The sequence below is a fragment of the Apteryx mantelli genome, chromosome 17 (genome assembly GCF_036417845.1).
Source record: "Apteryx mantelli isolate bAptMan1 chromosome 17, bAptMan1.hap1, whole genome shotgun sequence".
Lineage (NCBI taxonomy): Eukaryota > Metazoa > Chordata > Aves > Apterygiformes > Apterygidae > Apteryx > Apteryx mantelli.
In genome coordinates, this window is record NC_089994.1 from 9,382,609 (window position 1) to 9,406,123 (window position 23,515).

The following is a 23,515-nucleotide window of genomic DNA, read 5'->3' on the forward strand; positions in this document are numbered from 1 at the left end:
CCAGGAAGCGCCGCGCTCTAGCGCCCTGCCCGCCGCCGCCATGCATTGTGGGGCGGCAGCAGCAGATCCAAGATGGCGGCCAGCAGGAGGCTGATGAAGGTAACAGCCAGCCCCGCGCCGCGGACGGGCCGGCGGGCGGCGGCAGCGGCGGCTCCCCCCCGCCGCCGCGGGGCCGCGGCGGGCCCGGGGGGCATCGGCTCCCCGCCGGCGGCCCAGCGGCCCGGCCTCCGCCCGCCCCTCGGGGCGCCCCCCGCGCCGCAGCCGGCGGAACGGGAGCAGCCGGCACCTAGGCCGCGGCCGTGAGGGGCCCGGCCGCCCTGGCCGCCGCCGAGCGGGGCCGCGGGGCCGCCGCCCCCCCCCCCCCCGGCCCCGCCGCGGGGCTCGGCGGCACGCAGGGCGGGCGCCGCGGGGCGCCGCCGCCGCCGCGGCCCCCTCCCTCAGGGGGCTCCCGCGGTGACTAAGCAAAGAGGAAGGGCTGGGGGGAAGGAAGCGCCGCCGCCGGGACGCCTTTGCCTCTGCCCCGGGCCCGGGCCGGGGCTCGGCCGCGGCGGCGGGAGGGGGCGGCGGCCGTCGGCGCGCCGCAGCCCCGGCGGGTCCCCGGCCCGCCCCGGGGAGCCCGCTCCTGCCTCCGCCGGGGTCCCCCCTGTCGCTGATGCTCTTCCCCCGTGGCCCGGAATTCACTGGTTTCTCCTTCGTAGTGTTGTTTCTGAGCGCGGCCTCTTCCCCGGCGGAGGGAGAGGTTTATCAGACTGAAGCATGGACCCGGGTTCAGAAGTTTGCTCCTTCGCTTCGCTCCGGGCGTTGTGATGTTTTTGTCCTCGGCACTTTATTTGTTCCCGGGTCTCGATGGTATTTTTTAAATGTAAACTCAGCTTCAGGTGTCTGGTCTGGGTGAAGAGCATATGTAATTTATTTTAAAATACTGTTTGGGTTGAAGCCCTTGTGTTTCTCGTTGTCTTGTTTGAGGCGTAAGATACTGCTCAGAAAGAGAATGATAACCGTTGTGCCCAAAGCATACAAGTTTATTTTATGTACATGTATATTATTATCGTTTAGCATCACAAACTGTATGCAGTGGAATTTGCCTAGGACGCACATACTTAGTGGCATAAAATTTAGTCGTCTGTAAAATTCTATGGCAGTAGCCCACGGTATTTGCATGTAAAGTGATTATAACATAAATCAGTGAACTTTACAGGCTAGTGCTGTGAAGCATAGGTGGAAAGACCCTGTAACTGTCAGGCAGTCTTTTAACCTTGTTAGAAATCCTGTCCCTGTGGGGTGCAGCATAGCCATGCGCTAGGATTTGACAGGTGTGTAGGTGATTCTGTTAAGTTTATTCTTTTAATATTACATTTAAAACTGGCTTCAAGCATGTGGACCCCTACTAGGGATGGGATTTCTCTAGGATATATAGGTAGCAGGTTTTGAAGTGAAGTTTCTTCAGCTGTACAGATAGATAATTAACCATTATACCTCCATCATTTTTAAAGAAAATAATAGTTCAGCATTCCTTTCTTAAGGCTAGTTTTGCTGTTTTAAACGTGTTACGTAGAAATTAAAATTTTAATACTAGAATACATTGTATGCAGAGTCATTCATATATATAAAATCAGTAGGGGTAAGCATTTAATTGTCCCTAAGGATCTTGATGAGCCAGCATTCATTTTTTATTTCATTCTTGGTGGTTGTTATTTTTTATCATAGCTTTAGTGTCATAATCAATATATCTGTTGCTTCATATTCAAATAAGGTTGCTGTCTGTTTCAAGTAGTAAACTACCATTTAGTTATCTTTTTGTAAGACCAGCTTTTCTGCCTGTTTTGGAAAGTTCATTAATTGTTCAGAAGCACATCACTACTGTTTTGGAAAAAAAAAAGTATTTATAAATCATTATATTAACAACTTAAAATATAACATTAAAAATCTAGAAGGCAAGAAAAATTGTCCTTGATATCTGCAGTACCTTTTGCTCTGCTGTCCCCCACCTCCAGCTCAGTTATCATTCCACTAGACTTTTAAAATGTTACGATTAGTGCTGCAGTCTTTTAATGAAATACCATTAAAATGTTGTGTTTTTTGACGTCATGATCTGTTTCTTTTCTAGAAAAATTGTGTGGCAATTGCTTTTCAGAGGGAGTGGCATAGGAAGGAAAGAGACTGATAACTTCCCTCTTAACATTTTTACTTTCATTTTTATTGTCTTATGTTTGTAGATTGTGCTTGTGTTTTGGGGGGTTTTTTTAAGCGAGTTTGACAGCTGTGAGATGCCATACAACATGACTTGTAAAGGTTATTAAACAAGTAGCTACGTGGGTTCCTTTTGTAGAGTAGAGCCAACCCAACATGCTTTGAATTTTGCCATTCATCTCTGTAGGAACAACCTAGAACTGGAGCCCTGATGATGCAATCTGGCTTGCTGCAGCAAGATGTTTTACAGTCTTGTAGGTCCTAACTCACATGTGTGTCAACCCAATACCATTATTAAAACTCCAAAGTAAAATTCACAGATCAACAAATGACATTTTGAAGTGTTTCACTGCTGAAGTTTTAAAAAACAGAAGAGTCTGTGATGTATCTTTCTCAGGGTCATAGAATGATTAGTGATTAAAGGAAGTACAGCTTTTCATTTTGTCATTTGATTATTGAAATAATTTAGGATAAGCATTAACTGTCTTGTCTTTGAGCTGAATATCGAGTTTGGTAGCTGAGAACAAATTCTGAGCCTTTAATAGGTCACATAAGGAAAATGGGAATTGTTTTTTTAAGGTCTTGCAAACATTTTGAAGTACTGGAATTCTTCTCTGGGCACATGTCATGCGTCTTGGTTATTTGTATTAATTACATTGGCACTGAGAGACTGGATGCAATAAGTTCATAATAACATGCTGCCTGCCTAGAAGTGCTTGGTTCCAGTAAAAACTGGGAACATGAGTATTGTTTCCGCCTCACAAATGGAAATGGATATACTTTTCAGATTGTGGAAGCTATCTATATCTTTGATTTGCAAATCTCCTTGTGAAATAAGTATTAAAAATTATGCTATTGCACAGTTCAATTTCAAACATTAAGCCAAGTTGTAACAAGCTTAAGAGTCTGTATTGTTATCTTAGACTATACATGAGCAAATAATATTTCTTAGGCCAAAGACCTTATTTATGGCCTATTTTTGCAAAGCTTTATACCATTAAATAGTCTAACTGAAGTTTTCTCTACTGTTTTTTCAAGCATTCCCAGGCACACACCTAGATTAGTGAAAATGTGAAATAAACATAGTTAATAAATCATATCCCACAATATTTGAGGTAGAGTTTTGATCTGTGAGCCATCATTACACCTCTTAAAAGAGCCACAGTTGTCAGATCTCAACTCCTCATGAAATGTGAGAGGTGGGAATAAAGCAGTCTTTGTCAAGGACATGTTGTTAGGGACAATCTCTCAGGCAAAAGCAGGCAAATACAAAGTCTAATTATATTTAGGTAGAGGAACCTTCTCTTTTAAGGGAGCTATTTTGCCATAACTGATGCTTTTTTTCCTGCTTTGTGACTGTTTCTTCTCAAAAACATACAGTCTCCAAACAGGTATGATTGGGAATGTAGATCTCCAAAAGAAGCGCCAGGAGATTCAATGAAATTCATTTCACAGTTGCCACCTACCAGTGTAAAACAAGCAGTTTCCATGTAAGATCAGTTGCATTGAAAAGCCATAAATGATATGTGGAGCAGCAGAGGGTAGTTGCAAGATGAAGGGTATTTAAGTGCTGGATAGTCATAGTATTTGATGTGAGAGTAGTAATACGTGGTACTTGTGCGTTCATTTTATTAAACTAGTAAAAGGCTACTAAATATTGAGATGTAGTTTGAATGCACATTTTTGTAAGTGCTGTTCAAGAAGACTGTCTCGTCCCGTGTTTTGGACTATTTCCTTCTCTGCTGATCTGCAATATGACCAAACAAGGTTTCTGTAAGATCCATGCTTTTGTTTCTTGGCTTTTAAGTGTTAAAAAGTGTCCTTAGTATTACAAATAGAAAATAGATTTAAAGAGTAAACAACACCTCGTATATGAAGTGAAGTATATAGATAATTATTTTAATCTTAGTGTTTTCACTCTGCTTTCATAATTGCGTAGTTAAACATTTATGCAACTATTGAACTCCATGATAAAATGCACACACAAAGCCACACCCATGTACTTCTTGTAGATGGCGTGCAATTTACAGTAAGCTACCGCCTTGTAAACAGCGTAACCATCCCGGATAAGTGAGATCTGAACAGTTCTGAGATCTGAAAAATAATTCTCAGTTCTAAATTGATCTGAACACTGGTTCTCAGTAATGTGGGAAATATGAATTTCAGCTGGTTTTGAGTAGTATGTGATTGTCCTTATATAGAAGTGAGAATACTGATTCATTTTCCCTTTTTGAAACTCAGAATTGAGAAGAGGTTTTTAATCAAAATTTTAAGAAAACAATTCTGAGTAAAGATCAAATGAAGATACTTTGCCAAAAAGGAGAATTAGTCAGCAAATAAAAGGCATGTGAATATACAGGATTGTAATGTCTCAGTGGAAACTTAGTAATAGCTCTTACAAGAGCTATAATCAATCTAAGAATGTTTACATTCTTTTCAAAAAAAATTTATTAAACATTTCTCTCTAGTGTATGAGATTCACAATTGGAATTGGCCAGCTTTTTGCCAGTGTCTTGGGGCTTGTTTAACTTGTCACATTTCTCCTAGGGAACATATTTATAAACAGGTAAACATAGATTGTAAACAGCAGATTACCTCAGTTTAGAGTTATTTCTATAGACTTTTTCTTTGTGCATTTAATAGCATTTGGGGTTTGATGCAGAATTTACTGTAGTCAATATGAGCTCGTATGCTTATTTCCGTAATTCTTGGATTGAGCTCTTACGAGTACTTATCTTCACTCTTTTTTAAGAGAGATAAGTATCAAAATTTGAAGGATGTATGGGCTAAGTAGTTGCAGGATTGTGTCCAAAATCAGCTTTTGTAGTCTTGTGTGAGATGTCATAAATGATCAGGAACTGGGAATTCTAAAAATGATTAGAAAATCAGAGAAACCATGGATTTAGTTACAATTGTAATAGCTGAAACTCCTTTTAAAATATTTATTATATTTTTAAATGATGCCATTTACTTTACTATTTAATTTCAAACATTTAATTTTTTGCTATGAACAGCACAAATGATTACACAATATTGAAAATCAAAATTTTAAGTACTTATTGATTATATGAGAGAAAGATAGTATGTACTTTTACGACTGTCTTCAGTGTTCTACTTAAAGATCAAAAAATACATCTGAAGCAATGTTTTCTTCATTTTATGTGCTGTGTATAACGCTTTATCTGAACATGTCCAAACTACAAATGCCATGTCCCGAGAGAGCCCCATGAAATAAGGAGAAATTTTGATTTTATAAATGGGGAAAACAATGCAGCAAGGTCATGTGTGAGGTTGATAACAGAGCGGAGAATGAAATATTGACTTAAATTCTTACTTCAGTGTTCTAACCATTAGTTAGACTTCTTCAGTGCTTCTTTAATTACGTTACTTAACAAAATTAAGGGGTGGAGGACAAGAATAGGAACTAATCTATTTACTGTCTGCCTAGGCTCTTAAGATTTATTTTAAAATAAATATCTGCACTACATCCCTTTACCTCATAAAGCAATTTTTTGTCCCTTAGACTTGCTCGAGCCCATGCTAAATGCAGAATAACTTTTAATCTCTGCGCTGTTTGAAGGTATTCGGTATCTCATTCACTCTTTTAACGTACGTTTAAACAGTGCTTTTTAGCTACGCTTGCCTCTATAGTTCTGGGGCAGTTAGATCTCTATTATGGGTTTTGCCGATTGACAGAAAAACAAAACAGAAAACCTCCAAACCCTCGAATCCTGAGTACTGAATCTCTTATCGCTCCTGATGTCCCAGAGGCAAAAACCCTAAAAAACATGACTTGTAGGTGTTATATTGAGTTTGTAGGGATAGCAATATTGAAAAAAAGCTACTTGAGAATGAGTAAGTTTAACATGGAATTGATTAATTTACAGTAGAATATGAAATCTCAAACAGCAACATCTAGCGTGTCACTGCCAGTTCAAAATGGAACCTGTCTTAAGCAAACGATCACGCGAGTCGTCTGCTAGCGTGCGCCTGGGACGCCGTGCTCTCTGCAGTCGTACCTGGGTGTAGGGGCAAGAACCGCCTCTTCTGCGCCCAGCTATTTCCTTTTCCAGTTGTCAGTTAGCGCTGCAGAACCCAAGGAAGGAAGCACAGAATGCGGTGGTGATACGCTGCAGTAATTACCACTTTTTTGTTTTTGAAAGTGAATTCTTACATAGGCGTCACTTATCTTTTTAAATGGGAAAAAGTCCTCAGCTAGTTTTCTGCTAGCTGTCTAATGTAGTGTCTTCTAGACTCTTTAATTCCCTTTTTTGTGTAGTGAGCTTCAGGGAAACAAGGGAGCAATTTATATATTTATTTGAAATTTTCTTTAGTTTCATACAAAGTTCTGAATTTTGCAGTGATCTCTGCAGTGGATTGTTGCATTTCTTAATCCAGCATCACTGTAAACAAAACAGTTTTTTAACCTGAATTTACTTACTGAAATGTAAATGTTCAATTTTCCAGTAACATGAAGCCATACTTTACTAATTTATTTTATTAGTTTAATAATATACGTGAATTACAGACCTGTAATCCACCCCTTATCTGCGTGTGCTGAATTGTTGTCTGGACCAGGAACTGTGCAATACTGTCATCTGAACCTGTAATAGAAGCTACTGCATGGAAGCTGAACCCCCATTGAGACATTATGGGGGGATTTCTGCAAGATGCGTAGTATGTTTTTAATATAATGACTAGAAAATGTCTAAAATAATCCATTTTCCTTGCCTTGGTTTAGAAGGAAGGCACTGTTAATGCATGTTTATTCATGTTTAAATAGGTACTGGTTAATCTAGCTTATTTTTTTCATGATGTTTGATACATTGTATCTAGTGGAATGGGATTTTTCCCTTTTATCCCCTGTGGAGTAGTGGTTTGCTAGGACTTAACAGTTCTGTATGTGTAGAAAATGGGCCCCTCAAAATGCTGGTTTGAGTGAGTTACTATCCCGACCCTGTCTGGAAAAAGTCAGTTTTGTATTAGTCAGACTCTGCCTGAGCTGGTGCTTTGTATGTTGAGCATCCAAAGCCGGGTGTAAAGCATGTGTGGATTTGTAGTTTCAGTGATCGTAAATGATGCCTTATTTCTGTGATAAGAAAAGTTATCTTCTTCTGAATGTTTGGGTTATTCTGCATCACTATAGATGTGCTTCAGGTGATTCTTTTTTGTATGTTTTTGTATGTTTTCCTGCATTAAGAGTCATCTTACTGTTTTAAAGGAAAACAGGACTTTCTGTGATACTGCATAAATCTAACAGCAGTGGAGTTTGGGGATTAATCCTGAGGTCTAGACTAAACAGTCATTTTTGGTGACTTGAAGATTGTATTGGGCATCGTTTCAATATCAAAGACTTCAAGGGTTGAACTGTCATGTTCTGGGTACATGCCTTCTTCCATCGCTGCAGTGGGTGGGGATGTGAAAGTTCATCTTCTGATGCGTGGCTGCCATGTGATTTTTCTTTTTCCTTATGTGCATTTGGAAATCTTGTGTTGCCTTTTGGTTTTGCATTTTAGCGTGATGCTAAGTTTATGCTAGAGACTACTGCAAGTATTAAAATGCTGCCAGTCAGGTGTGGAAAGGTTTGATCTATGATGAACATAGAACAATTTTAGCAAAAAACCCCAACACTAGAGCACTTGTATCAGAAAAACTGATTTTTTTTTCAATATGTAGTGCCTTTGCTTGCAGTTGGTCATTTTACCATAATAATATAAAGTCTAGTTTTGCAAATACAGTTGCACCCACATGAAGAACAGTTTGCTGGTAGAGTGCACCAGTGTTGCTGTGTCAGCAACATTTTTCCTGATGTGAGTAGACACGCAGGCGTGTGCTTCAGTTCTGAAAGCACTGAGGAAGTTCTACATTTCACTGTGGATGACTTTTGAATTTATTTTAAAGATAAGATTCTTAAATAAAGAGCAAAGGACTATTATTATTATGAAAAGAAGTGGAGCTTTGGGGTGTTTCCTTTTGGCCTCATAGCTTTAGGGTGATATACTCTGAAAAAACACTTGTGCTTACACATTGTTTTAAGTATAAAAATAGGCTTTATTTGTTTTGGTGATTTCTGGATCACTAAGTGATCAAAAATGGTTTGACTGGTGGTTTCGGAATAGAAATGTGTTTAGTTCATACAAGTAGTTTCTTTATTCAAGAGTGATACAGCTATAAAGAGAGGTATGCTTATAATTACTGGTAACTTTGAGGTAGGAAACAAAGATGTGTCTGCTTGAGTTATTGATCTACTAAGACTATTTTGGCTTAGATTGATATTTTTCTGGTTTTGCATTGATTTAAGTTGATTATACAGGAATTTGTTAGTTTTCAGTCGATGTAGTAGGTCTGTTCAGTGACTTTATCAATGTGTTTAAATAAACAATTTAATATAAATAATTCCTCTAAACCACTAATTTGCACATGTAGAGAAGTCCTACGATATGCTTTATTTCTGTGCTTCACAGAATTATCAAAGTCTGTTACCAAAGACATTGATTTGAATATCAGATGTAAGATGTTTTTTAACACAATAGAAGTAGAAATAAAAATGTTTATCTATAATCTTATTAACAAGGCATTTTGGTACTGTTGTGGCATATCAATAAATAGCGTGGGTTTTTTAATACCTTGCCTCAGATAGTTTTACTTCTTGCAAGTGTAAAATTCCTTTTTTATTTTTTTTCTTTTTAATTGTGTGGGTTGCAATTTCTGAAACCACAAGTTGTTTAACATTAAAGAAACCCATGATGACCTCTCCAAGCATTCTGATAAATAAATATGAGCATATTGCCCACTATTATTATTAACTTCCACTTATGGCTTTGTTTGCTTTTCAGGAGCTTGAAGAAATCCGCAAATGTGGAATGAAAAACTTCCGTAATATCCAGGTTGATGAAGCTAATTTATTGACCTGGCAAGGGCTTATTGTTCCTGTGAGTATAGACTACTACTTATTCTAATGAGCTTTAAAATGAAATGGAGATCATTTGTATCATATAAATCCACAGTTCAGTAGTATTGTAGGTAACATTATCTAATCTTTGCATCCTGGCAAGCTATTGTTTTTATTATGAGAGTTACAGGTTTCTGCAAATGCCAGTTGTTTATAAATACAACATAAGTTTCTATAGAGTATACTGCAGCACCTTAAAGTCCTCAGGATCTCGTACTCTGGGCAGTGAAGTGCAGTCCTGGATTTAATTCTCGGCTCTCTTTAGACTTCCTTGTATAATCTTGAGCAAATATTGTAATCTTCCTGCCTCATTGCATTTGAGTCTTGTGTGTTTTATTGAAGTCTGATAATTTTACTGGGTGTCTCTTATAACTAGTGTGAAGAAAAACCTGTAGATAATTGAAAGGGATTCTAGACTCCTCTAACAAATACTCGCCTGGGTGGTTCGTAATTGCAGGCCTGGTCCAACAGACGGCTGCAGCTGGCCAGGGCTGTGGCCTCAGTGCTGACACGAGGTTACCTGGGAGAGGTGATGGAGGGGGGAAGCAAATGCAGTTTGTAATTTATAGCACGTCTGTGTCCTCATAGGAAAAAGCCCGAGTTATGAAATACTACGTTTACTCCTTAATAGATTTTTCTTTCTAATTGACTAGATTTATTTCGAGGACAAAATTGAACATTGGAAAAAGTTGGATGCAAGGAAAAGGTTTGGATTTTCAGAACTGAACTCTGTAAAGCAGGTCTCTTTAGTAAGGCATGAATTAATGTCAAAAGGCACTTTTAAGTTTACAAAAACATCACATTTTTTTAAGAGAATGTTTAATAGAAGTAGATAACCACTGTATTGCCCAAATAGAGAAGGATTCGTTACAATGGGGAAAGCAGGAATCTGGTCTGTTTGTTCCTTGGCTGAAGTCACTTGGATTTTCACCTCATTATTTTCCACTACCATGTCCCATGCTCACTTCACTGTGTGAGCTACTTCTAAGTCTGTGGCAATAGAAGTCATGCTAGTAAGTCATCAGTTCTGCTTTTTTTTTGGGTAGTTCCTAAAGTGGGAGACCAATGTAAATCTGTCTAAGACACTGAAACATTGATTTGACAGTGCCTCTGCTTTGTTATTTGAAGGCTATTTCTGAACTTGGATCATACAGGCTCCACTGAGATACTTGCTAGGCCTTTGAACTTGAAATGTTATAGAACAACAGATTGAGTTTACCCTGCTTACTTAGATTTGTTCAAGTAATGACTTTGAGTGGTTTGAGGCTACTCTTGCAAACAAAGGAAGAAGAATTTGGCACTAAAATTTGTCATAGCTCATGCACAATGCTCTTTATAGGCCGCTTTGATATTTGTGGTGCATGTATAACAGTTCACTGCTTTGATACTACTTTGAAGTGGTATAAGGCAGGTAAAAATAACCTGCTGTCTGATAAAGCAAAACGCCAAAATACTTGGTGGTTCTTGTTAAAATTAGTGGTGTACACATAGGCAACTATTTTTAACAAAGCTTCAGCTCACCTGAGTATGGGGTTAGTGTTTGCTTTGCAAAGGTTCAGGACATCACGAGTGTTATAAACAGCACTGCAGTGATCTACATTTTGTACCTGCCTTTTGCTTTATACTATGCCATGTTACAAGGGTGTAAATTAGCCTTAAATTCACTATCAATGTAGTTAAGAGGGAATTTTGTCATGAAATCTGTATTTATTGCAGTACTTAATAAAGTTTAGTGATATACCTTTTTGAAGAGTAATATGGGTTACTATTTTGAGGATACACTATAAATGATATTTCCTTTCCTAGCTTGTTTTTTCTAGCTATTGCACTGCTGGAGTTGATGATTTAAAAATGGCAAATACAAGCTGGTTGCAATATTTTTTTTATGCTGAGTTCTTGCTTTTAAAGTGTTACATGTTGTATCCATTTTAGAAAGTGTTCTTGTTTAGGATTTAATGACAAATATTAAATAGGACCAATCAGTTATTGATTATTAAACTCTATAACTATGAATTATTTTGGCCAGCCTTTTAATTAAAGTTTCAGAGATAGGATGGTTAATATTTTGGGTAGTGGTCATACAGAATTACTGTGAAAGATACTGTTTTAAAAGTTGCTATCCTTGTTGTAGGTAACATATATTTTGTCCTTCAGAGCAATGATTCATTTTTAAGGATAAGTATTTGCTCAGTTGAAAAACATATTGGAAATAGCTTGTCATTTCATGTGTGATTGCCATACAACTTGTTTTCTGGGTATAAATTATGGAATAAGGTAGTTTGTGTTCTGTATGTTAAAAAGATGCACCATTTGTTTGATTTCAACACCAAACAAGACTATCTGCCCCAGGCTTCTTGTCCTTGTAAGAGGTGCTGTTGTTGTTCTGAAAATTTCATCTCGCTTTAAAATTGCTTGTTATGGACAGACTTTTGCAGAGCAAAAATACTCCAGGTAAACACGAATCAAATGTTTGTCATTTGTGTTTCAGTACTTGTAATTCTGACTCTGTCCCTTTTTCAGTGTCAGAGTAAATACAACAGGAATGACTGGAAACAAATTGCTTGAATATTCTGTATTTCTTCCGTTGAAATGATGAGCAACCCCTTTACATGCATTTTTAATTCAATTTATTGGTGAACTATACTGAAGAACTCTTTCTGACTGAAAGAGTCAAGAAGAAAATAGACATTTTTCAGCCAGATCCATTCCCTTACCAATTCACTGAACATCTTCACAAATTATAGCACATGGTGGAGTTAAGAACAAGTAAGCAGTGAGAGAAGAGGGCAGTAACTGCTTAATATGTCACTGCCACCAAAAAGTTTTTTCTTAAACTTCCAAAATTTTTAGGATTGCTTGGATGAAAAGTGATTTTTAAACCACTTTAGTTACCTCTTCATTTGGCTGCAAAAATTGTGCAATATTATTTAGAAACACACAAGCACACTTTTCCATATGGATGAAACTAAAATTTAAACTCATCTGTTCAATAACATTTCAATAGAAATCTCCTCCCTCCAATATTGGTAAACTCTTCCAACTTACAAAATGGCTTTGATTGAAGGAAGTAGTCTGATTGGTAATGAAGAACTTTTTATAGTTTGTACAAACTGGAAACTCTCATCCTTTGATTTTTGTTCCCTACTTCAAGTTTTTGGAAAGGCTTTGTGCCATAGTTACTATTTTCAGTGCAAAATGATATTTTCATAAACTTTAGAAGTAGCAATAGTTTATTTTTCTTCTGGCTTTCTTTTGCAGTTACTGCCAAGCATTTGAAACAATATTGATAGTCTAACAGGTTTTCTAAATGAGATGCTGGGCATCGCTTTTTTTTCCCCGTTTCAGCATGAAGAATTACTTTGCCTACTTCACAGTCCTCTCATCATACTCCTTCAAAAATGATCTGATAAGAGTTGGTGCTAAAACTGCATACAAATTCAGAATGTTCTCATCAGCAGATGCAGTGAATATCTATCTTTAGTACAAATGAATGCTCAGCAAATTTTTATGCAGTCAGCCAGAGCAAAAAGGTTCTCAGAACATGTAGGGTAATCTGACAAATCAAATTGTTTTGCTGTTTGTACCACCATGTTGTGAGAGACACAAAATAACTAGGTTTAGAGATACCAATTTTCTTTGTCAGGTTTCCTGTTTGTATCTCGGAAAGTGTTTAGAATGTTTTTGAAATATGCACTTGGGAATAAAAATATTTATTAGATAGGACTGAGCATGGAGTAAATGGGATTGGACACTTTCTTACCAGTAGAAATGTCAGCCAACCTTCAGAGCAGTGGTAATCTGCTTTTTTCCAGAGTGAATACAGACATTGTAGAAACTTTATTGCCTCTCTGTTAGCAAACTGGTTGTGATGTTTCCTGACACATAGACATGATGGTCTGTGTTGGGAAAAAGTACCTTAAAAAGGTCATTTGATAGATTGAAGTCTGCAGCATGTGTTTCCTTAAACTTTATCCATCAGAATACGCCAGATCTTTGATGTTCTGTCTTCTCTTTGCAGGACAATCCTCCGTATGACAAAGGAGCCTTCAGAATCGAAATCAACTTTCCAGCAGAATATCCATTCAAACCTCCTAAGATTACATTTAAAACAAAGATCTATCACCCTAATATCGATGAAAAGGGGCAGGTTTGTCTGCCAGTAATTAGTGCTGAAAACTGGAAGCCAGCAACCAAAACTGACCAAGGTAGGACTCCATGCGGAGAAAGAACTTGGTATTGAGAAACTTTGCATTGTGTGTTTGATGCTAATAGCAGTTTCAGCTTGTCATCTGGTTACGGCTGTCCTACTATATAGTTTGTTGTAAGGTTTGCATCATGAATCACACTTTTTGAGCACAACGTGCAGCTCTTAGAATCTCATTTTGCCATTGGAACGTAAGGTAGTGGCACTCGCTCTTGGCATTTGCTGCAGTGGCATTTCTACTCCAGGAAACCGCAAAACTCTTAATGACTGAAGAGTTTAAGGTAGTGTCCTTGGCATATTAAAGAAAAACAAATCATTCCTGGTTGTTGTGTGGCGGTGTATTTTGTGTTTCTTTTAAAACAGTGACTTTATAGTCCAGAGGTGTTCAGTACATTTCTGACTGTTTGAAAGAGAGGGTCTAAAACCCCAAGGCTTTCTATATTTTATAATCTGTGAATTCAACATCTGGTTTGAAATATCTGGGGAGCCATAAACTAAAGCTAAAATCATAACACAAATTAACTCTTAGTTCTTAAAAGATGGCTGCTGTGAAGCTTACTGTGTGGAGTATATTTGGATAAGAACTTAAATATTTTAAAGAAAAATGTTTCATCAGATTCTTGGGCGGACTGAGGATATGATCTCAGTAGGGTTTTTTTGATACTCTTCCATTAATTTTTCTGCTGAGAATTTCATGTTTTCTAGAAGATGCAATTAGTTTGATATTAAGTGTTTATTGTACTTATAAAAACAGCGAGCATTCTTGCAATAATTACAGGGATTTTTAATATTATGAATCCAAATTAGTAGCAGTTTAGTCCAGTGTAAAAGCTGTAGTGACACTGAAGAATCTTGCTCTGCAAGAGAAAATACATCCTTCTTCCAGGCCGCTCTTTAAGGTTTTTTTCAGTTGAATTGTGTTCCTGATAGTAAACAGTACTGTACTTAGGATTTCTTTTCTGTATACTTCTATATACTAATAAAACTTATTATAGTTTGCATGATCTTCTTGCCCCAGAGATAAAATAAGGAAATTCCTTTATTTGCTTGGACAAAGAGGAAGTGGTTGAATGCAAAGAGGAGGGGGGAAACAAAATGAGCCTGCTAAACTCAAAATAGGGGAATGAAGATCTTATGTTTTGTGGTTAGTTTATCTCAAATTATACCGGAGACAGACCCTTGGGAGAAAAGAAATTAGAGCAATGTGTAGAAGGTTTCCATTAAAAACATAGCAATTTTCTTGGTCTTATTTGTGTATTGCCTTCTCTAGTTAAGTAAAGGAATGACATATTGTCTGTGCCTAGCTTGAAATGCAAGCTGGCATCAACTGGAACTGTTGAGGCAATTGTTTGCATGTGGGAAATAGTCAGTTTTCACTGAAAAGTAGCAGAATCCTCTCTGAGAGAGGGCATAAAAGCTGTCTTAAAATCAGAATTTGGAACAAATCCTGGGTACCAAGATATTGCAGATCTTACATCTTTGCTGTTTTATAGTCTTTCATCTGTCTTTTTTTTCCTCTTTCTTCAAGAAGTCATCTCAGTTTCTGGTGTTGTTACTTCATCTTTGCACAAAGCTACAACAAAATATTAACAGCCTGGCTTAAGTGTCTGTTCCTCTCCCCAAAACTCTTCTGCACTGAAGAATAAACTTCAGTTCATTTGCCTCTTAGGCCTTTTTCAAGGAAATAATGCAACATTATTAGTACAATATTAAGGTGATTGGTTTTGGTCAGTCAAGTGTCAGGAAATGGAAAGATTAGGTTTATCATATGTCATTAACTCGCTAACCTTATATGTACTAAATGTGTATCTTACAGCTGTACTTTTTATCAGTTTATGCTTAATACTAAAACAGACTGTTACAACAGTATAGTTTTAAAATGCTTTGCCTATTGGGACAACTAGTGTTAGGACAATGCTAATTTTTTGAGTTGTGTGTTAAATAACCTTAATAACACAGCAATACTTTTTCTATAGTGTTTTAGCATGTTTTACTGAGTGAAAAGGGATTGTCACATGTAGTATTGATACTGGTTTTGTAAGTAATCATTAGTATGATAACTGTCAGAAGTACAGGACAGGTGAGTTATTGTGAAGTAAACTAGTATCAGTGCTAAATTCCTTGTGTAGTTTGATACAGTTTAAACTCTGATTTGTAAGAAAATGTGAGTTCAGCATCCTGCCTAGCTATAGAGAGTCAAGCTTACTTTTCTGGATTTTGAGTACAGTATTTGTTTTGAGCGATGTACCCCATTCCTATTAGGTAAGGGTGGAAAAGGGTGCGAGCACCAAAAGGTGTGTGCTCTGCAAGATACCCCGCCAGTATTCTAGCAGCAACCGGAGCGAGCAGTGGTGTAAGAACTTATGTTACAAAGCTAGGGAGAACCCAGGTGAGCTAGTAGGTAGCAGTTTCAAAACAAGCAAAAGACGGCAGCTTTTCACGCAATATATGGCCGGGCTGGGGAACTCCTTGCTGCTGGCCGTGGTGGATGAAACTCACATTTCGTGTGAGTTCAGGAGGAGGCAGCTGGCTCTCTCGTGTGGAAGGCATGAAGTTAACAGATTTTTGGCATACTTGCTTTAAAAGGTTTTGGGGTACTGTTGTGTTGTTCTGCATACCACAAACATATCTCAAATGGAATATTATTAATAATGTCAGGTAGTGAAATACTCTGTTCCATGTACCCACATGCTGTAGAGGTGTCCAGTTATGCATGATCCTTTTAATGGCTGGATATGAGAACTCATGATTTTTGTAACCAGTCCAGTTTTAGATGGTCATGGGAATGTACATGAGGAAAATGCAGCATGAAATATCATTGTAGCATGCGAGGTTCATTGCATAGTGCAAAGTATAGTTCAGTTACTGTAAGAATGACATTTCCATTGAAAGTTATATGGGAATGCTGATGAAATAGTTGTAAACAGTGGGGCAAAAAGCATCTTGCACTTCTTACCCATTTGTGTAAACCAGTATACTAGTTACCCAGTATATCTCCACTAGCAGATATTTGGATGTATTTATTAGAATAATGGGAGGATAGTTATAGATAAATAAAGCTTAAAAAATTGTTTCCAAAAGCAGGCCCAATTACACCTGCAGCATTGTGACAGACATTAGGAAAAAGCCTGTAGTGAGGAAAATTCCAGTGCCAGCTTTACCGAATCTGTTTTAGATGAGCTTGTCTGTAAAACTTAGTTTCTTCCTTAGCCATCTAAAGAATATTTCACTGATAGAATTCCAGTTACACAGGAAATAATTTGTAGTACACTTCGGTCTGTATTGAAGTTGATTTAGTCTTCAAATGTGGTTTTCTGGTTCGCATTCACTGTTGTTACTGAACTAAAGCTTGGTGTGTTGCTATAGCTTGTTTATGCAATGTATTGGCCTGCTCTTTAAAGACCCTAGATTTATAGGGGTGTATTTAAGTGCAGTTTAAGTTCCCTTATTACTGGGGCATTTTGCTTACATCTTGACTTTAAAAATTAACCATGTTAGTCTCTGACAATATTTATGCTTTTTTTTGACAGTAATCCAGTCCCTCATAGCACTGGTGAATGATCCACAGCCCGAACACCCCCTTCGGGCTGACCTAGCTGAAGAATACTCTAAGGACCGTAAAAAATTCTGTAAGAACGCTGAAGAGTTTACAAAGAAATATGGTGAAAAGCGACCAGTGGACTAAAATCTGACACAATTGATGTCAGCAACGTATGATAGAAGATCGGAGCAGTGCATTTGAGACACCCCGTAAAGCAGGACTCTATGGAAAATTGACAAGTGCCACCTTTCGGTGTTAACTTGTGGCTGTTACTAACTTTCTACAGTTTTCTTAATCAAAAGTGGGCTAGGTAACCTGTAAAGAAAGGATTAAAAATTTAAGATGTTCTAGTTCTGCTTTCTTTGTTTAAAAATCACTGCTTCAATATACTTTAAAGTATGCTGTTTTCTTTTTCTTGTCAGAATTTATCAAAAATATCTTAGACTTATATTCTGCCCTTAAATTGAAAAGGTTATGGCTGTCATTTCTTATTTTTCCCTTGCAGTTCCCACTATCTTGAGTTCATTTAATTCTTCATTGAATTTTTTCCCCCCTCCCCAAACTGATGTCTTAGAGAAATTCTCCCAGTTCTGGCAGAAAATGATTGAGTGTTTGGCAGTTTTGTTTACTTTTCTCTTTAAATGTTGCACTGTGCTTTGTGGGACTTATTGCAAGTTCCCCTTAACTTCAGTTTGTAACATAATAAACAAAAACAGATGAACCCCACAAAAACAATCAGAAATAATGTCCAGGTCTTATGTAAATCTGGCTGATGTTACCACAATAATGTTTATTAAACGGGGAAACCCAAGATTTTGTGTGCGTGATTGAATTAAAATATGGCTTATGTCCTGCTTTTGGAAAACCTTGGGGGAAAAAAAAATTCTGTAGCAAATGAATAGTGGAATGTGATTGTGAACTTCTCTCACTTCTATTCTTAGTACCTATGCAGATTAGCTAGGAAAAATTGCACAGAACAACATTGCAACCAGGTTAGAAGAGTTTCAGAAATTGGGGACCAAGAGGTGCCAAAGTAATAAACTGTTTTTGGAGTTAAAAAATCGGTACTTTTTGGAAATGTTAATTTTGAACTTAAATGCTAAATCTGACATCACTGCTAGTCCTCAGAGTACATTTTTCCATCAGAATGCATATGAAACACCTGTATTTTGTGGGATGGCACTCCTCCCACTTCCCCACCCAATTACTGTACAGTTCTTACTGAAAATGATATGAGAATAGGATTAAGCAATAAACTGTAATAGAGTATACTTCACTACTACTGTTCATATGCTTTAAAAATACACACACGAGTTGGATAATTTAATGAATACTTCACATATCATTCTATCCTTCTAATTTAATCAGGCAGAACTGTTTTCCTTTTGCTCCAGGGCACACCTCTGCATGCTAAAGGAAGCCCTTCCAGTTCAGAATCGAGCATCTTTTATTGTGTCTCTATTCTGGCTGCCTGTCTTTTTTTTTTTTCCTAAATCTCCAGTGTGATCATAGCTCTACAGTCAAACTGCCATACAATCAAACTGCCTTCTCTTCCCCACCTGTAGAATTTGGGTATGTTATTGAGCAAGCAGGTTTATCTCCAGAAACGCATAGGAGTCTGGGAGTACATATCATTTTGATGTGCAGGAAGTTGCATTAGAAAATCCCTCACATCCAGATGGGTATCTGTATTCCAAAAATCAGTTTTAATACAGCCTCTGCCTTTGCGACACTTCAGAACCAGTGTGTCAAGCAGTAGGTCTCTTCTGGTTTTCATGTCTTGTATATTTGCTATTTCTTCCATTCATCCCTCTCATCAAGCTTTGATTTCAGATTTAGTGTAAACAATGACAGCTCAGTACCTCACCTCTGTTAAAAGTAAAATTTTTTTTATAAGTTAGGGAGCTAAGAAATTTTATGTTTAAGTGTTCTTAGACAGATTCTTCAGCAGATAAATAAAGTTAAACCACATTCACCTTATTTACAGAAACTTGCATTTCGTAAGTGTTTTCAGGCTTGAGAGAGCACTGTCTATTACCAAATTTTCACATCTTTGTGTCTTCATTTGCAGAAAGTTGGTACTGATTTTGTTTCATTCACGCTCACTCAGATTCATAATAAAATAATGCCAAATTATCTGTCAAACTGAAGTGTGTGTAACTTCTGCATCAGATACTTAAATGAGTCTCTGTTCCTTTTGATCATGTCTGTTGGCATAGAAACTTGCCATTCTCTAAATTTTCTTTTTTATTTAAAAATGAAACTGTGGCACTAGTTTGCTGCCCTCGTTACTACTAAACAGTATACTTTCTGGTTGTAAACCTCTCAGGTTAAATACTGCATTTATTTGAATCGGTGTGACTTGGACACTGTTGAAAGGGAACTGGAAGGGCTGTGTAATTCGAGGAATTGCAGCTTGGATTCATACAGGCCTATAGCAATGCTCTACCAGCCATTCCAATTTCATCTGTAAAGGTCACGTAGAAGGAAAGTATCACTCTCAGTTCTCTGTGCGTGTTCTGCATAGTTCTATTTCTAAACTACAAGATATGTAACCCAAGCGATGGCTTTTGTTTATAGGTGCCCTCTGAAAAAGAGATCAAACACTGTACTGTATGGTTGAAGTCTGAGGGGAGAAAAAATCAAAGTACTAAGACCTACATTAACTCAGGAAATCAAGCTCTCCTTCTCTCTGGTTCCCTAAGCCATGCTGAATTCTTAACGTGCAGTTTAAGATCCAAAATAAAAGCAACATACTGGTGAAACTACACCCAGGAGTACTGGTACAGGCTTTCTGCAATTCCATTCTGCTACCCTAATAAAAACGCTCTCAAAGGCTTTGTGGCATGGTTTTATTTTCAGAGAGACTGGGTTTTCATTTATTTATTTGTTTTTAAGTATCTTGATATAATGAGATTTTTAGGTAATGGTCTTGAATGTTTTTAGTTTGAACTCAGTGTCTCCTTTAAAGCTTTCATAGAACCACTGAGAATTTATTTCCTTATCTGTGTACATTATACGCAGTTTAAAGGTTCCATATTTAGAAGTCTTTCAGTAGTTTTTTATTCATTTCTCCATTTAATTTTTTTTGAAACTAAAAATGTTTTTAATGCTTTTCATTAAAAATACAGAATTTACAAAATATTTATTTGTTTGCAATACAAAACCAACTCAGGTAAGACTGCCATCATGTTGATTTCAGTGTTCAGTTAGTGTGAATGAAGTGGAAAATGCATACGAATAGAGGTGAGCAGGTATATAAGGTCCTGATGATTGTGAGCAAAGCAAATTCAAGAGTTAGAATGTGGAGTAATTTAAAAGAGTTAGAGATGGTTAAAAATCATCCAGCAAAATGTGGTCACATAATGTAAAAATCTGAGCTCTAGGATTACAAATTCCCATTGCCGTCAGGCGTGTTACTGGGCATGAATAAATAGCGGTCACTAGATGGCGCTCACACGTCTAACAGCTCGGGAACTTCGGTCACTTTATCTGTTAAACAACGGCAGTTCTAAAATCTCTTGGGTTTTGTTTTTTTTCTCGTTTATCCCATGGCAGAAACCTTTACCATCAAATGCTGATGGGACAAGCTTCAGAAATCATCCTTCCAAATGGTAACTGCTATCTTAATCTGACTCAACTGTTCTGTATTTCATCTATACAGCATGGTAGAGATATTGTTTAAAATAATATATATATCCCCTGGTGAATTAATTTTGTGACAATAATTTAGGGAAGAACATGAAAAACATCATATAAAGCAACCTTGATGTTATGTTTTTCATGTACATACAGAACAAAAAGTTCCTCAGTTGCTTTAGAGAAAAGGTTGAATGGTTCCGAATAATGATGGAAAAATCTGTCCTTCCAGCACTCTGTAGGCTGTCACAGTAGAAGCAGATACTCCTATGTGTTCTTTAGTTTGTTCTCTTAGCAGTTAAAACTTAAAAGCCAAAGCCTCCTAAAGCATTTCAGTAAAAAAGGCCTGAGTTTATTCTTCACTTAAAAGAATGATGGTCATATTCAAGTTTTTAACATTAAAAAATATGATATTAAATAGATCCCTTTTGAGAGGACAGTGAGTATGAATAATCTAAAAGAAGATTTTTTCTCTGAGGAAGTGACGAGCGAGTGAACCGTCGTAGCGTGGCAGGAAGTTACAGGTGAATGAAACAGGACTACAGAGGAAACTGCAGCATAACCTTAATACAGCAAATTACCAGGGTTTGTTGAATTTTGAATGCTTTCATGGAAGGAATAAAAATGGAAATACAAGGGCCTTCTCCATGCTTGAAAACTTACTCATGGTAGGTACACAGCCCTCCCACGCATTTTTCATGAAAGGCAGTGGGCAGTGCGTTAACAGTTGCTGGTGAGCTCTTATAGGCAGCAGTGACTGAAATAGCAGATGGGTCAACAGTTGCTTTCTTGCAAAGTCATCCAAAAAAAAAGAAAAGAAAAAGCCTCTCTGAAAAGGCTGTCATTGATGCTACTTTCCTGTGATGGCTGAATGCCAAGAGGCAACATAAATAGAACTGTAACTACCTCTGTCTGGCTGAGGACTTACATGGAGTATGACTGCAGGCTGGGCTAAAACAGCTCTAATTGCTCTGACCAGGGAAATGGTCTGAAATAACGCACCCCTTGCCATAAATGTGCAGGCACGAATGTGCGTGTGGGGGGAACCAAGCACCAAATCAGGACTGTCTGTCCAAGTACTTAAAAGAAACCCTAACAACGGAGGTTGCCAGGCCTCCCCGGGCACCCTACAAGGAGCAGCCTTTGCTCCTTACCACGTGTTTCTTTTTGCAGTTAAGGGGAGTAGTTTTCTCACAAAGAAAAGATCACAAACTGCTGTAAGTGCTCCTTGGTCTAACATCAGTGTGCGCGTTCGTGCTGCTTGCCGTTGTGCTGGCCAGAACTGAAATCTGGTAGGATGGTTAGGCCTCGGCTGCTACGCTGCACTGGAATGGTGTGGGAGTGGGTGATGCAGAAGAGATTTGTCACATTCAAAGCAGCTGCCGTGGCTTAAAAAATGCCAGTTAGGGCTAGCTGTTCTGTGATACTGCTCACAGATGCTTACAGGGTTCAGGTGGCTCTCCTTCCCTGAAAGTCCTTATGCTGTTCCCAGCCGTTCACAGCTCCCATCAGCTGTATCAGGAAGTAGTACAAACAGTGGTAACAATGGTTTAGGTTCTTGGGATATTACCAACTGCATGTCTTCAGAGTACAAATATATATATGTATGTATGCTTGTTTATTTAAATATCTTTGAATGAACAGAGCTGAATGTTCCTGGTTTTGTAGTGGCTCTGCAGCTCTGGCTTGATTAAAGTCTGGAGTTCGTGCAGGCGTTCCCAGGACTGTGAGAAGTCATCTGGTCCTTCCCCGCAGCCGCCAATGGGTGGGACGCTCGGGTACCCTGGATGTACCATCAGCTCAATTGTTACTGTCCTGCTCTGTGGATTCGGGTGTGCGGGTGAGGGCACCTTGGAAGTGAAATCCCCAATGGCAGTGTCGATGGCACTCCAGATGTTACTCACAGACATGTTCTTACCCATGGTACTCAAACCTATGTAAATGTTAGGCCACCTGTAGGCAGAGGAGGGAACATGGAAATTAGCATTAATGATAGGTAGCTAGACAGGTGTGCTACATTTATTGGATGAGGAATTAAAGTTAACCTAAAATTTAAGATAACAGAGAAAAAAAGTCTTCATGTTATCAAGTTATTATAAACTTCTAACTATAAACAAAAGGAAAAAACATAACTACAAGCAAGTAACAGTGCTTTTCCTTTCCTTATTTTCAAGTCTGTGATACTATTTAAAGCTGTAGTTCTGCAGTCTGGCAGATGGTCCCAGCAAAGCCCCAAAACATTTCTGTTATTACTCCAGTTACGTGTGACACTGTGTCACAGAACAGGGTTGTTTGGCATCTGTGAACTTACAGGTGCACCTTATTGGCACAGAAGGGAAGGCTATCACTCAACTGAGAAATTATACCCTATCAAAATAATTTACTATTGATAGGCCAATTAAAACTTGAATAATAACCATCTCCAAATAACAACCCTTGACTAAGTGGAAACAAAAGAAGTGACTGAAATAAAGTGGAAACCACCCAGCTAACAAATCACTCTCCAAGCATGTATCAGAGTCAAAACTACTTAAAAGACAAAACACTGGGCAGAACATTATTATTACTGAAGATTCTACACAGCTAGAGAGAAAGCAAGTGAGAGGCTGTGATTAAATTCAATAAAGCATCACTGTTATGCAGAGTCTTGCCCTCTCCAGTGTCACATCAGCTGAACTAAGGGGGCTCTGTGCAAAACCCCTTTGCACAGCTGCAGAAGTTGAGTTGCAAGGGTTGGGTTCCCTTTGACTTTAGCTGACTTTGACTTCAGCTCTTTCCATTCTCCTAGAAGTCTTAGAGATGTGTGTATTTCTTTTATAACAATTTGTCCCATTTAGCCTCCCCCACCGGGAGAAGAAGTGGAATCAATTAAGCATTTGCTGACCAACTGCAGGTTTTCCATGCAGGATGCAGGTGCAGAGCATCAAGGAGGGGTGGTGCTATGGGAGGTTATAAAGCAGCAAGCAGTGCCTTGGTGGCTGCCCCTAAG

At 38.2% G+C, this 23,515-nt stretch overlaps 2 protein-coding genes across 6 annotated transcripts in view; one reads left to right on the plus strand and one right to left on the minus strand.

Moving 5' to 3' along the window:
* On the plus strand, nucleotides 1–19,037 carry UBE2L3 (ubiquitin conjugating enzyme E2 L3). Of its 3 annotated transcripts, none has more exons than XM_067307294.1 (5): nucleotides 1–99; nucleotides 9,027–9,122; nucleotides 9,796–9,891; nucleotides 13,161–13,347; nucleotides 16,877–19,037. In XM_067307294.1, exons 1-5 carry the CDS (start codon nucleotides 73–75, stop codon nucleotides 17,029–17,031), a joined length of 561 nt encoding a protein of 186 aa, XP_067163395.1. In that variant the 5' UTR covers nucleotides 1–72; the 3' UTR covers nucleotides 17,032–19,037. The 3 variants fall into 3 exon arrangements, with proteins under 3 accessions (XP_067163395.1, XP_067163398.1, XP_067163397.1); XM_067307296.1 differs by lacking the exon at nucleotides 1–99 and adding an exon at nucleotides 882–904; XM_067307297.1 differs by lacking the exon at nucleotides 9,796–9,891.
* The window catches only part of YDJC (YdjC chitooligosaccharide deacetylase homolog), a 19,367-nt gene continuing 13,544 nt past the window's right edge, over nucleotides 17,693–23,515 (minus strand). For all 3 annotated transcript variants that reach the window (XM_013945518.2, XM_067307293.1, XM_013945519.2), the window contains one exon: nucleotides 17,693–22,479. In XM_013945518.2, coding sequence (XP_013800972.1) covers nucleotides 22,149–22,479 — 331 coding nt within the window. In that variant the 3' untranslated portion in view covers nucleotides 17,693–22,148. The remainder of the gene's footprint in view (nucleotides 22,480–23,515) is intronic.

Excerpts from the sequence above, each read along its gene's own strand:
- UBE2L3 (XM_067307294.1), top strand. The coding sequence starts at position 73 with ATGGCGGCCAGCAGGAGGCTGATGAAG. Across the intron at positions 100-9,026 it reads CCAGCAGGAGGCTGATGAAG|GAGCTTGAAGAAATCCGCAA; the intron begins GTAACAGCCAGC and ends TTTGCTTTTCAG. Across the intron at positions 9,892-13,160 it reads CTGTAAAGCAGGTCTCTTTA|GACAATCCTCCGTATGACAA; the intron begins GTAAGGCATGAA and ends TTCTCTTTGCAG.